The 14,825-nt window shown below is 36.2% G+C and overlaps 1 protein-coding gene across 4 annotated transcripts in view; it reads left to right on the top strand.

Annotated features, from left to right (window-relative positions):
- ESYT2 (extended synaptotagmin 2) overlaps positions 1-14,825 on the top strand; it is an 86,299-nt gene that overhangs the window by 39,024 nt on the left and 32,450 nt on the right. For all 4 annotated transcript variants that reach the window (XM_042801896.1, XM_033009694.2, XM_033009695.2 and 1 more), the window contains exons 5-6: positions 3,083-3,155; positions 3,974-4,063. In XM_042801896.1, the coding sequence (XP_042657830.1) occupies positions 3,083-3,155; positions 3,974-4,063 (163 nt within the window). The remainder of the gene's footprint in view (positions 1-3,082; positions 3,156-3,973; positions 4,064-14,825) is intronic.

A 14,825-nucleotide genomic window follows, 5' to 3' on the forward strand; every position in this document is an offset into this window, starting at 1 on the left:
TAAAAAGACCTTCTAAAGAACTTAAAAATAATTAAGATAGTCCAAAGTACAGAATCACAGATCACTGTAATCTGGGAAATATGTTTGTCCTTTCTTTCTTTGTTTTTCTTCCGGATATCTGCTATAGGCTACAATGACCACATACAGTATACTGCGCTTCTCATCTGATTCAGTACAGCTGCTGTTATATTTTTACAAGACTGTCCTCATTAAATTGTAACTGCTCTCAGTTATCTGTACATTAGAGGGTTCATAAATTTCTGGGATATTATGATTTGAATGTATAGAATTTGCTTACTCAGCCTTCAAGTTGTGTGTTATGTTACAGTGGAATTGTTTACGGCATCGACTGTTAATGGACCCAGTCAAATGTCTTGGGGGATAAAACCTTGTTTACTATAAGGTTAGAAGTTGTTGACTTTCTACCCTCAAATGCGGTTTATTACTATTTTTACTTCAATTTGACAGCAAGTTATGGATTTTCAAAGGAGCATATTGCTTCCCAGTCTTCATAACACAAGTAGTTCTGTTGCTATGAAGTGCCAAGATAGAGGTTTCAGTTGCAGGTTTTAATTGACCTTGCTTCTCTGTGTCATGTTGTTATGCAATTACATATGTGTATGTGTATTTTTGTATATATCTACTATCTCTATATATAGTTAGATAGATTAAAAATAGAAATGACATAGTTTTTAAACTGTGTGTTAAAAATTAGATACCTATTTTTAAACTGTACAGTCACACTACATTCTTTGCAGGGAAAAAGCCATGGTCACCTTTCTTTCACATAGACCTCAGTCATGATGTTGTCTTCCAGTTCCCTAAATTGGTCATTGTGCCAAAATGATTCTTCATACTGTTATCTTCTGAATAGTCTAAATTCCAGTCCGCTCATGTGAGACCCCACCTGGAGTACTGTGTTCAGCTCTGGGTCCCCCAATGTAAGAAGGACATGGACCCGTTAGAGCCAGTCCAGAGGGGGCCATGAAGATGATCAGGGGGATGGAGCACCTCCCTTACGAGGCCAGGCTGAGAGAGTTGGGGTTGTTCAGCCCAGAGAAGAGAAGGCCCTGGGGAGACCTTATAGTGGCCTTTCAGTGCTTAAGGGGGGCTACAGGAGAGATGGGAAGGGACTCTTTATCAGGCGGTGTAGTGATGGAACAAAGGGTAATGGCTTTAAACTGAAAGAGGGTATATTTAGATTAGATATAAGGAAGAAATTATTCCCTGTGAGGGTGGTGAGGCACTGGCAGAGGTTGCCCAGAGAAGCTGTGGTGCCCCCTCCCTGGAAGGGTTCAAGGCCAGGTTGGATGGGGCTTTGAGTCTAGTGGAAGGTGTCCCTGCCCATGGCAGGGGAATTGGGACTGGATGATCTCTAAGGTCCTTCCTCCCATCCCAAACCATTCTATGATTCTATGTTTACAGAGATGTATTATTGTTTATTTCTGCTTAAGGGATTGTGAAGATTTGCATTTGCTTGAAATCCCATAGACAGCGCCATCACACACAGGGAACAGGAGGCTACAGGTTATTTGAATAATGGATAATCCTGAATGCAGCAACTCTCACCTTTGGTTTTGTTTTTTTTTTTTTTGTTTATAGTACCTTGTGGCCATCAGTGGGGGAGGAGACAGGGGTCTTGCTGTTCTGTACTTACTGTGAAAGTACTTAGTTTTATTTTGATATGTTCCTGAAATGGCCCCATGAGGACAGCAACTCCATTTTGTTCATAATTTCTCAGACATTTCTGTAATAAGATTTCATCAGAGTCCTAAAACCAGCTGAACGGTTTTTCACTGTAAAGGCTAGGTTTAAGGATCTTAATGTGAGAAAGCCTGAGCTCTACTGCAGAATCTGGAACAGGAAGCCCTGTAGAGGAAACAAATTTTCCCCTCTTCTGAGCAGTGTCTGGTTTTGTTTAAGCTCCCTTGTCTCTTCCCTGCTTAGTTCCTTCTTCCATTTGCTTTAACTTGGCAGTCTGTTCAGAAAGCTCTTCAGATTTAATTTTCCTCTTGTTATAACCCCTATCTTTTTAGCCTGTCTCCTTATCCACCCAGTCTCTCTCTAGCTGTAGCTTGGTATTCCATCTGTTTGTTTTGGTTTTAGCTCTCATTCTGTAGAATGACCAGTTCCCTTCCTAAATCAGTCTCGCGCTTTCTTCCTAAGTTACTTGTTGAGTCCCAGAATTAGTTTCCAGACCCAGTGTTGCTCACAGTAGCAGCATTTCTTGGAAAAGATCTGTTCAGGTCTGCTGGTACATGCTTGACCTTCATGGAGCTTCAGGAAAAGCAGGTGCTAAAATCTAATCTGAGTCGTGTGCAAATAGCCTTTCAGCGTTGTAGCATGGACAAAATAGATGGCAGGTTTTTTACCATCTTCTACAAATCTATCTCTGAGATACAGGACAGCATCTGCAAAATTTCAAGCCCTTGACCTTGCATCCCCAAAAATGTGATCTAAGAACTGTTCAGGGAAAACTTGCATAGGTTTTAATATATTATTTTCTAATTTGCTTCCTGCCTCCTCTCTCCCTTCAGAAAGGACTCAGCTGGTTTTTGTCTTATACCTTGCTTAGTGGATCATCCAGTTCAGCATGCCCATCTTATTGAATTTTAAAATATGACTGTTTTTGAAAGTCTGAATATTTCAGACAACTTTGATTTGTACCAAAATAACCATCTCTGTCTAGTGCTTCTCATGATTATACTAGATGAGAGTGGATTTGAGTACATGCAGTATCAATGAGACCTATGTAGAACTTCCCTGAAATAGATTATGAAATATGTGTCCATTATTTCCCAAAAGTAAGACTACTTGTGTGCTTTCTCTTATGTATGGTTCTGGAGATGATAACATACCTATGTATTCGAGTGACTTTCGATGACAGTGGTGATGTTTTGAAGAGGATGTGATTTTTTTTTTTAGCAATCTTGATTTTGTTGTATGTTGTAATGTTTTAACATGCATTTTTTGTGTATAGACTGTGATACAAAGTATATTGTCATGACGGTGCAAAACAGAACTAACAGTGTATTTATTGTAGATTAGTCCATAAAAATGAAATGTATACTTTTTCTTTTAGTTTTGTTGGAAACTGTGAAATTGATTTGGAGATTAAGAGATACTTCTGCAGAGCTGGTGTGAAAAGTATACAGGTGAACTACAATTTATTTCCTTTGATTTTGATATAGTCATCACTGAATCATTACTTTCTGATGAAATAGTTTATAAGAAGCAGCCAGTAATTGTATAGTTTTGTTCCTTAATATTTTTTTTCTGTGTTGCACAATACTGATGTTGCATAATAATTTCAGTGACGTAACTTCTATATATAGAGCTGTTTTAAATATATAACATTTTCTACTGGAAAAGATGGACAGCATTGGCTTGATATGAAATTTTCACGTGATGTGCAGGTTCATAATGGGGCCATGGAGCTTAAAATTTTATTTAATATTTCAGTATTAGATGCAATTATTTGTTTAGATGCAATTATAATTAGTAGCCTTGCCTCCTGATATTGTTCCTCAATTTTCCTTAACTTTCTGATAACAGATCTTTCTCTCCAGTGAGGAAAAATAGTATTTTTTTTTGTGTGTGTCTTGACATACCTATAAGCATTTACCTACTTTTGTTCTAGGATCTGTAGATGCCACTGTATTGGTTTGTTCCACATTTGTTTACGTTGAGCTGTATAAATAATCTACTTCATATTTTTAGCAAAATTACCATAATATGACACAGTGTCATGTAGATGAATGTAATGAGTCTGTAAGCCCAATTATTCAGTGGCTGTGTTAAATTTTTTGGGTTACAATAACATGTAAAGCTATATATGTATATATAAAAATAAAATGCTTTCATAATCAAGAATTTAATGAATTAGAAGTGTGAACATTGCCAGTGAATAAATTTTATTTAAAACTTGAGCTAAAGTAAATTCCAGTGCCTTTTTTTATCTCCCCTTCCACAGATACATGGCACTATGAGGGTTATCCTGGAACCACTAATTGGAGACATGCCCCTAATTGGAGCGCTATCCCTCTTTTTCCTTAGGAAACCTGTAAGTACTTTTATCTTTTCTTCTATGCATTTTAGAGTGCTGATGACGGTAGTCGGAAAACAATGGAGCAAGAATTAAGCAGCAAAAGGAAAGAATTTGGGAAATCACTACCATTTGGTTGAACTTACCCAGAAGAATAGTGGACAAATTTTTATGAATACTAGAAGAAACCAAGATGAATAATAATTACTTTGGAATTATGAAGTGTGTTTTGTCAAAGCTGTCAAATTTTTCTTACGAGCTTTCTGGATAAGGGAAAATCAATAGAAACCATCTAGGCTGTTTGCAAAAAAGCTTTTGTTGCTGTTTGTCGTGCCAGTCTGCAGGTGAGCATGGTCTAAGTTAAAATTCCACAAGATCTGTGAAAGTTGTTTTGAAAACTGTGCTGGTGTTACCACAAATTAAAATCAGAATGGGTGTTTTTTGATTACCTGCTATGGTGATTGAAGTTTTTCTCCTAGGTAGCAGGTGGCAATTTCCATTACATTTACCAATGACCCAAGTAAGAGAGTGGGTGAAGCACAGAGTGAGATGAAATTTCAATTCAAAACGATGACAATAGCAGAAGCTGGAGGAAGAGAGGGTGTCATGTAATTCAGTTGGAATATGTGCTAGGCCAAAGTGCATGTTTGGGCAGGAATAATGGTGAAACAAAGGTAAGCCAGCAAGGTCTTGCTGGTATGAAAACGATATAGCCAGACTGGCATGTGTAAACATGAGAATAATCCACAAATGCTTTCAGGTTTAGACTCAGGACTTCAGCAAAGATACTGACTAGTTGGAGAGTGTCCAAAGTAGAGAGATGACAATAAACATGACCTTCAAGGACAGACCAAAAGAATGGGGATTTTTTTAGTTTAGAGAAAAATGAGGGGAACATGCTCTTCAAAAATGTGAAAGGCTCATTAAGAACAGAAACATTCTGCATATCATGGAATTGAATAACAATCTCAGCAAGGAAGATTCGGGGTGGAGGAGCAGGATGAGGGAAGGTCTGAATGGTAGTCGTAGTGAAGTGCTACAGTAGGCTGCCTGGAGATGCTGGGAATCTCTGTTACCGATGTCTCTTAAGAACAGATTGGACTGGTATCCATTAGGATTGACATAAGTATAGCTCCTCCAGAAACATTTACACAGATGGGCTCTTGAGGTTGTATCCAACCTAGTGAGTCTTGTAGAGGGTGAGATCCTGGGCATTCTAACTGGCCTTACCTAGAATGGTTGACCGTGAATTATTAAGAGTAAGAACACTTCTTAGTAATTAAAAATGGTTTTAATTTTAAATAATATAATTATGTACAAACTGAAATAACTTCCAAGGTATTATAACACTTGTATAGGATTCCACTGTGTTTTACCACCTTTTTTGTAGAAGTAACTGATTTCTTTACCTAAGTGAAACTGTGATACACTTTCAGAAATCTTGGTTCCCTGTTCTTTACTACCCAAACAACAGTGAAAGTGTCTGGGGATTTTTTCGGCTCAGCCCATATCAATTTGTATCATGGAGTCTAGCACAAAAATAATCTAAGTTCTTACAGGATTCGATAACATTGTAGTCATTCCAGACATATTTAAATTCCCTTGAATTAAGAGAATTCAAGACACTGATCCTTACCTCATTGAAGAGGAAGAAAACTTCTGAGTAATTCAAAGAAAATCAGTTAAGGAAAATTTTCTGAGGCCACAAGTTTTTCTGAATTCTGGCCTATTACAGAGTACCTGATAATTACTTTTCATGAGAAGCTGTGTTGTATATGACTGTCTTGCCTTTCCACACTGAACTTAAATATGATCTTTTTAAAATAAAGTAGGTGCAAAGTTTGAGACTAACACAGTTTTTGAAAGCTGGGAACATGGGTGGTGTAGTCATACAATTTCAGTTCAACACTTTCCTCTACATTAAAATGATAGACGTATGTCACTGAAGTTTGCACTATGATAAGACACTGTAGATAATGGATTGTTGCACCTTGAAGTGATTGTTCCACTTCACAAGCTGCAGTCTGAATCTTGCAGGTAAGATGGGCTGAAAAGCACCAGTATGCTGGTAATTTGGTGCAGCATTGGTAGAAGAACAGAGGGTAGATAACAAACATAATTTTCATTGTCTGCAAATTAGTAGCAAATACTTTACAGTTTTAATGGAATTAAATTTATAAAATATGAGAGTAATTCTAGTTGAAGTTTTACTGCTTCCAGGAAATTCCTTTTTTAATCTACAGATTTATTAAAAAATGCTCACAGATGTTGCAAAGTCTATCCAACAATCTTATTTTAGAAAAATATAAAGGAGAACGTAATATACATTGCACACTTGCTGATAGAAAATTCTTTAACTTCGTATATGTGTGTGCAACGCAGGTTCAACAATCTGAAGTTTGATACTGCTTTTAATAAGTATCAGTAAGAGAGTTTAATAGAAAATGTGAGCATCATGGAAATTCTTATGCTACACAACTTCTTTAAAGAAATTAATTGTTTCCATCTCTTACTTGGAAGCGTATTTTCCATTGGAAGCTTTTGTTTCTTGGATATGTTCTAATTAAACAGTAAAACTTGTGATGTCAAGATTTAAGTTTCAGACTATGCTAGGTCATAAATTACAAGTATATGGGTTTAGGCACTTTGAGTCAGTCTCAAATTGATCATTTTGGTTTCATCAGTCTGCAGCTCTAAAAAGTTGATCTAGTTTTCAAGGTTTGGGGGGTGTGAGTGAATTCTTCAACAGCTTTAGAGGGTACATTCTTACTTTCTTCAATGAAATCACATGTTTGTAACACAAATCTTTTGAACAAATGTCCTATGATAAATTTTTACTTAACATGTTGAAAAGATGGGTCTGTATGGGTGTTTATGTATGGTTTAGGAAGAACTTATTGGTGTCACTTGTGCCATTTATGTGTCTTGTTTCATCTGTCTAGAGAAGCCATGTGTGCTTGGGTAGAAAGAATGTAGACTTAGTTATTAGTAAAACTTGCAAGAACTTGGAAATCTTTTGTTGATAATTTATTGTTTGTTTGTTTGTTTGTTTGTTTCTTTTTACGTGAAATAGTTTATACAAAACTGGTAAAACATCATTGTTCTTATTTCGTAAGGGTTGGAGAAGTACATCAGGATGAAACAAATTTGGATTTCCACACATTTCTTTGAAACAAGTCTAAATATTAGGACATGTCTGCTTAAGTTTTGTCTCATTTTTATCCTCTGGCTGAGCAGTATGAGTGTAGAGCATCTGTTAATGTTCATGTTTATACTAACAAACTAAGCAGGGCCATGACAAGGATTGAACACTGCCTTATGGTAGTCTGCACTGGGTAATTGTTAGTGTACTCTCTGATATTATTTTGCTATAGGGCTCTCCCAAACAATTTCCAGACTTATTATGGTGCCCAGCTCATTACAGAGACCAACCAATAAACAAGCTAAATGCAAGCACGCTATTTTAGAGGGCCAGGGAGAAGAGTTTAGCTGTGTGAACACAGGCTTTACATTTTTTTCTACAGGAATGAACTTTCTTCATGTTGTAGTTGTGGTTCTTGTTGTCTCTCTCAGTTCTGTTTTGTATTTACTGAGAAAGAAACCAGTATGCAGTCCTTCTGCAGATGCCATTCTGACACAGTCACTGCTGGAACCAGGACCTGATGCAATCTGGACTGCTTTCTGGGAGTATCTCCTGAAGTTACTGCTTCTTTTGTTGCTTTCTAGGGGAGAGGTAGGAAAGCTGGTACAGGTTAGAGAGGGAGAGAACAGCAGCAGGCATGCTTGTAAGCAGGTCCTGACACTTCCTCTGTTTCCCGGCATCATGCTTTGGTAGCATTTGTTTGAATCTTTTATTTCTGGCACTCCCAGATACCTCTCCAGTCAACTTTTAGCTCTGGTACCTGTGCCCAGTCCTTTCTGTCCCTGATCCACTCTAAGTGCCATGCATTTGTGGAGTGCTTAACTCAGGCAACTTGCAGCTGAGATAGTAAACTGAAAATGTGTCAAATGAAACACCTCTCATTCTCATTTGTGGTCAGTAGCTTTCTGAACTTTGGGGAAGACTCTGTCCAGAGTAATTTTGTCTTTACTCCTACCCACATGCCACTTTATTAAGAGTCTTGTTGATGTAATGGAACAAAAAAGAATGGGAAGTAGACTGGTGTATGAAAATTAAAGTCAGCCCCTCCCTAAAAGTGTTCAGTTGCAAAAATATTAAAAGTGATTTTCACACTTCTTTGATTTAAAAACTAACCTAGTGGTCAAGGTCAGAGGAAACTTAAGCATGGATTGTTCAAAACATATATATTTGAATTGAGTTATTCCATAATTTTGAGAGTTATACATGGATGTTTAGTTTTTTTCCAAGCAGACTTCTCACTACAGCGTGTCTTCATGTTTAATTTTTAACTTCTGTCGAAAAATGTAAAATAATGCTTATTATAGCAATAACCAAATTTTGTCTTCTTACTAGAGAGCAAGTGGCTGCAGACAAGGAAAGCTTTTCTTCAATGTTTTTGTTAGAAGAGAAGAGGAATTATTTGGCAGCTAGCATTAGATTTTGTTCTCATATTTTCCAGTCTAAAGTAACTGGCAGCAATTCCTTTTGCTCTGTTTGTTGGCCTTAATGACTATATAAGGCAACCGCTGCCTAAATTAATAGTTCTGAAAATACTTGCTTAATGAGTTTACCAGTCATGTATTTGAGTAATGCATAAAGTTTTTGATGCTGCAGGAGTTCTTGCTTTATATGAAGATTTTTAAACACTGTATTTTGTTATCATTATGAAGAAGGTACTGAGAGTTTCATCAGCTTATAAAATATGTCCAAATACGTAGATTTCGAGAGAGAGAAATATATGCATTCTGATGTTTTGAAATAGTCTTTTAAATCACTGAGCTTCAATGCTAGAGAGAAGTTAGCATTGTGCAAATAGTCAGGATTTGTAAGGGTTTTCGCATTACTTCTCATTATGTTAACATGTATATTTAACATACAGTCTGATTCTCTAAGTGTAACTATCTTTTACTCTTAAAGCAAAATATCACATAGTTAATTATTTTGATTTTTGGTTTAGTTAAAGAAGTGCTTATATCTGCAGTGGAAATCAGTACTTTTCAAAAGGTTGTTTAGTGTCATACTTAATATTGAAGGTGTTTCCTAACCCAACTCTTTTATCTTTTTAAAAAAAAAAAACAAACAAACAAAAAAAAACAACAAAAAAAAAACCAAAACAAACAAAACAAAACAGATACATGAAAATACCAATACTGTTGTTCCAAAAAAACAGTGGTTGAAAAACAGGATGCCTTCCAGGAATAGTGTGCAACTCTTCCAAAACTCTCATTTTTATATTCCCAGTTTTGTCTTCCACTTGCTGATTTGAGCACTGCTCTCCATCCACTTTATGAATTGGTTCTGTCCTGTATTTTTGATATATTTAATATTGTCTGCCTTTGGAAAATTAATTGCTGGATGTGACTTTCAAAGTTATCAGTATTGATGAGAAGTAGACTCAAAGGGAGTTCTTGCACCAAGAATGACTCCTAGTGAAATTGCTGGAAAAAAACATAAACTAGTTATGTAGAATGCAAAACAATGTTGTTCTGGTTTGCTTTTAATTGATCAAAAATGCCTTCAGAATGTGTGAGACTGTTGATGTCTTTCCTTCAAACCTTTTTAATATCTTTTAAAGGGGTTTGTGGAACACCTGGATAAATTCTGACGTGTAGGTACTGTTTATAATAATATTTAAGAATTAGTCTTGTTGTTTATAAAGTGAGTGTTTTACACTGTTACTTTATATATGTGTGATTTACTATAACTTTTTTTTTTTAATTTTGACAGCTGATGGGTTGCTTTAAGGGTCACCACACTTCGTGCTTCCACAGTACCATATTCTTCTCTCTCTGTGCCCTCCCATTCAGTGTTATTGTCTCTCTTATACAAGTGTTGAAACTTCTGCTCCTGAAGGAAGCTGGTTAAGGGACGTAAGCTGGCAGAATATTAAACACCACAAGATGTGACTAGTTTCCTGTCTTTCACATGTATTTTAGCATCTTGAGCTGGCTCACTAAGGAGTCAGAAGAGTGTCAGTACTACTGTGAGCATGTGAACCAAAATGCATCCCTGGTAGAAGGGTAGAAAGCAGTAGAAAGTAGAGGGAATTGGCTTGAACTGTAGCTTTGAGTACTTGACACAATGGAGAATAGCAGGGTGCCCTGGATTTTTTTAAGACCAACTGCGATCCTTCTTCTGGTCACCTTAACTCAAAGACTTTACTGTTCTGTCTCTTACCCCCACAACTATGCATCTTATCTGTAGCAGTTGTCTCACTTAAATTTTTAGACGGTTACAACTGAAGAACTTACTGTTAAACACAGTTCCTGTGCAGAAATATGCTGTGCTTCCTGCAGCAATGATGGAAACCAGTGTGATTTGTACTTTCTGTGGTGGTGTATAGTCAAGCCTTGTTTGAGAGACTGAGTTTATTATATGTCTACTGGGGAAATAAACTGGATAATGTTACTTAATGAATTATTACAATAACGTTAGCATTTTAGCATTGTAGCAGTAATGGGCTGTGGTCTACTTAACAGACAAATTATACTGTGTTTCTCATGGCCATTCACAAGTAAAAGAAGGGGACTAGCATGCCCTCTTCCAATAATAAATTTCTGAGAATAAACACAATTTATCCCATGGAATTGTATCATTGTGCCCCGAAGCAGAGCTTAAATTTGTCCTGCAGAAATATTATACTTCCATAAGTTGATGTGCAGGAAGTTGTTCATCAGCATTTTAAAATACTTCGTGGCTTCTGAGAATTAGTAGTGCATATGGCAGCCAAATCAAGCCACAATGTTGGCAGTGTTTAGAGGCTGCCTTTTGTACTGTTGTGAACTTCAGTTATGGTCCTTTATATTGTACATTCTTTTCACTTTGTAAATGCATCTAGGGTATTTAGGGTATTGGGAACACCAAATATGTAAAAATGCTCATAATTTTTTAACCTACCTTTCCTTACAGGCTGCAGGGTTATATATATATATATATATATTTTTTTTTTTTTTTAAACTCTTTCACTGTATGTGTTGCATTAGTTCTTAGTACAGAGCCTTGAAAAGACAGAAATTTATTGGTTTTCAGGGAGGAAACATAATTTGTTTTCACTACTCTGAGCAGAGGAAGAATTGAAAGAGCTTTGAGTAACATGACATAAATCCTGCTTCATCGGAAAGTGTAACTGGTGTCCGAAATCCCGCTCTAGGCCAGTGAGCTGGCTGGTAAGAGTCTCTGCAAGGCACATCACCTCTCAGTTGCAGTGTGTTGTGGAAAGATACCACATCGTTTCTGGCTCCTGGCAGCATTTCACTTAGTGACAAATCCGGAGCACAGTCTTTCCAGTGCCCTGTTAGTTCTGCTGCAGAGAACCAGCTGGCATTCCCTGAATTTAGCTAAAGAGAATTATGCATTGCTCAAAGTGGTAACAGAGAAGGATATGATATTTTTAAGCTATTTGGGCAATTTACAGGCCAAAACTTTTTTTTTAAGTATGGAATTTTTTTTATATTCAGTGTTTTGTAAAATGTTTCATCAACTGGTAGTCTTTTGCTTGCTCCCTTTTTCTCCATAGGGCTTTTCAGTTTGTTAGGGTGGTGATGTTTCTGTAACTTACTGTCAGAACCACAAGTTAGGGGATTGTCTTCTTCTCCAGCATGGTAATGCCCTAAATGTAGAATTAAAATCCTTGTTATGGGGCTGGACTGTGGCTGGAATGTCTCCCTCTTGCAGATCAAGCAATACTGTAGACTTCACTACTTTTTCTCTTTCTACTGTGAGTTTGTCTGCTGTCAGTGCTATTTCCATACTACTGTAGGTATAAGGTTTTTTTGCCTGAACTTGGTGTTGCTTTTTGGAAAACTCTTCTCTTCTTACATTACAAAAAGTACATCTTACGCTAAAGGCTGATTATGTTTGGAATCCAAAAGTGGAGACTTAAAACAACCTTATTGAGAGGAATGTGGGGGTGGTGGGGAGAACACCAAAATGAAAAAAAAACCAAAAAAACAAAAAAACAAAAAAACCCCACAACAACAACAAAAAACCCCACAACTAAACCCAAAACAAAACAACAAGAAAAAATAAAACAAACAAACAAACAAAAAAAAACAACACAAAAAGGCGTTTGCCGCTAATATCCGTAGACTAACATTAGAGAGTGTGTGTTACTGCATTGATGAGCATTGCGTGCTTCATTGCTGCTGGACTCTTCTGGTAGGAATGGAAAGGAAACACTGTGGTGCGCAAATGTAGCAAATCTTGTCTGCAATGAGAACTGCAAAGCCCACGTAGTGAAAGCTTGATTTATGCCAGGAGTTTGAAGGCTCATATTCTTGCTCATATTCTTTTCAAAACATTTAATGGCTTAAGATTTATTTGCAAAGCTTTTCTAATAATCTTGTAAAGTGCTTAGCCATGGTAACATTTTTAATTTCTTAGCTCCAACTTTGAATGGAAAGTTTTGTCTTTAACGCTTCTGAAACTGACCTCTGTCTTTGTGATTATTCCTCTACAGTGGATGAATAGAAGTTTCTGATATTATATATGCTAATTACATTTCTTGTCTAAATGACCACTTTTTGTAGCTATATTTTTTCAGGTTTTTTGGATAATTATTTTTTTCATGCTTCATGATCTAAGGACTGATGACATAATGAATTGGTAGCCTTGCTTATGAGAAGAGGTGTAGAATAGTCGAAGTATTGATAGTGAGGTTGTACCATAGACGGTGTATGTCTTTTATATGCTGTGTTGCAACCTTTTGAAATGCTTTTTGGTTTAAAATATTTAAGTTCTCAGTGTTATCTCATAGGTTGTTTGTTTTGTTTTGGGTTGTGGCAGTTAATATAGAAACCACTATGATGTATGTTTCACTTTAATGTAGGAGATGTTTCTCAATGGTGAATTTCAACATGCATTATGTTGCTCAATTCATTTAATTCGGTTGAGTCTGTTTAGGAGGCAGCGCAGGATTTTGCTGTGTTAAGTGTAGTATGCAATATCCTAAACAAAGCATGAAAAAATCAAAAGGAAATACAAATATTTTCTCATTTTCTATTAATTATGAAAACATCGGTATGTAAAACTTAAATATGGGATGCAGATATGAACACCTTAGGATAGGGACTACTTCGAGGTATTTATGGTGTGTATCTGCCTTCTAATTCACCTATGAATAATGAAAAAGGGAATAAATCATGTCATAAACTGGATTCTTTGTCTTAAAACAATATAGAATTACTTCTTCCAGAGCCGTGGTAGCCTATGTAGATTTTTAAAGTGTGACAAAACATAATGTCAAAACTTGTGATTAGAACATGAGCACCAGTCTGAAAACACAAGTTGTGGTTAGTCTTATCAGCTACTACCAAGCTACTTGTATGTTATAATACTTAAATATTTGTGGGCTTGCAGGACTGAGGAAGTAGTATAAAACTGAAGTTACTCATGCTGAGTTGGACTTTTCATCCTGGTTCAATTATTCATTTCTTAACTTTTTTTTCAGAGTTAAGATGACCATGAGATTTAAGAATGTATACTAGTAATTTGCATCATTAATTTTCAAAGAAGAATACACTGAAATTACCTTCAGTTTTCTTAAATATAAATGGTCTGTGTGTCCTAGCTCATAGTTTGTTATTGTAGAGCTGTACAAGTAAATCTTACATACCAATGTAAAATAACCTGGTTTACAAAAAATTATTTCAGTTTTTCTTTGCTTCTGGAAATTAAAAACTTAGTAGCTTTAAATTGATATTAATGTAGAAAAGAAATCATAATACCTTAAAAAAATAAAGAAAGAAAAGGAGTCTTCAGTGTACTGTATGAGTTTCAGGTAAGATCTTCTTCACTTCTGGAAGGTTATTACTGCCACTTAACCTTGTTAGCATTCTGTAAATAAATGTGCCTTAGCAAGCTGAGCCTCCCACCTACCTGAAGAGGATCTTTTCCAATCCAGTTGTTAACTGTGTGTATCCTTGCTGAAAATGTTAATTACAAAACTGTTTTCCTAATGTGTGTTCATCTCTCATGCACAACTTCTTGTAAGTGCTTTGCTGACAGCCTGATGTATAATTGATAGAGGCATTGTGTGCTAAAGGAAGATAAATTTGATGGAAGAAAGGCAGAATTTTTGTGTAAACGCTGGCTCTTGAGCAAACTGGAAAATTGGTTTTAACCTTTTTGTCTGTTTGAAAGTGAGCCTGATAACCTAAGTATCTTAAAAGTATGTTAATACACAAAATCAAGTAAATAAATGATGAGGTGAGAGGGTGTCTTTGGAACATATGAGTTATAAGGACAAAATACCTTTTGACTTTTTAATTCTTTCAGAGTCTGGGAAACTTGAATATCCTGAAGGGTTTAGAAAGTTACATTCACAAGAAACAGACAAACTGTAATGATCTGTATAAATTTATAATTATTTTGTTCTAAGTGCAGTGGTTTCTAAATGTTGAAATACAGCAGATCTCCTTTGGACTCCTTTTGGTTGATGGAGGTAGAGATAAAGCTTCTTTCAGTCATCCAATGGAGTTTAAAGTGCCTAGAGACACAGAAGTGTAATATAGTAGAAGGAGGAGCCTAAGAAAAATCTTGCAGCAATTTTCTAAATGGATATCAGCGTGGAAAGTGCTAAATTCTAAGCATTCTGTTGAAGTCACTAGGTTTTATTCACCCTTCTGAACGGCATAGTTAGGTAGACACTAATCTTATTGC

Source organism: Tyto alba, unplaced genomic scaffold, assembly GCF_018691265.1.
Source record: "Tyto alba isolate M040663 unplaced genomic scaffold, T.alba_DEE_v4.0 Super-Scaffold_38, whole genome shotgun sequence".
NCBI classification, from domain to species: Eukaryota; Metazoa; Chordata; class Aves; order Strigiformes; family Tytonidae; genus Tyto; species Tyto alba.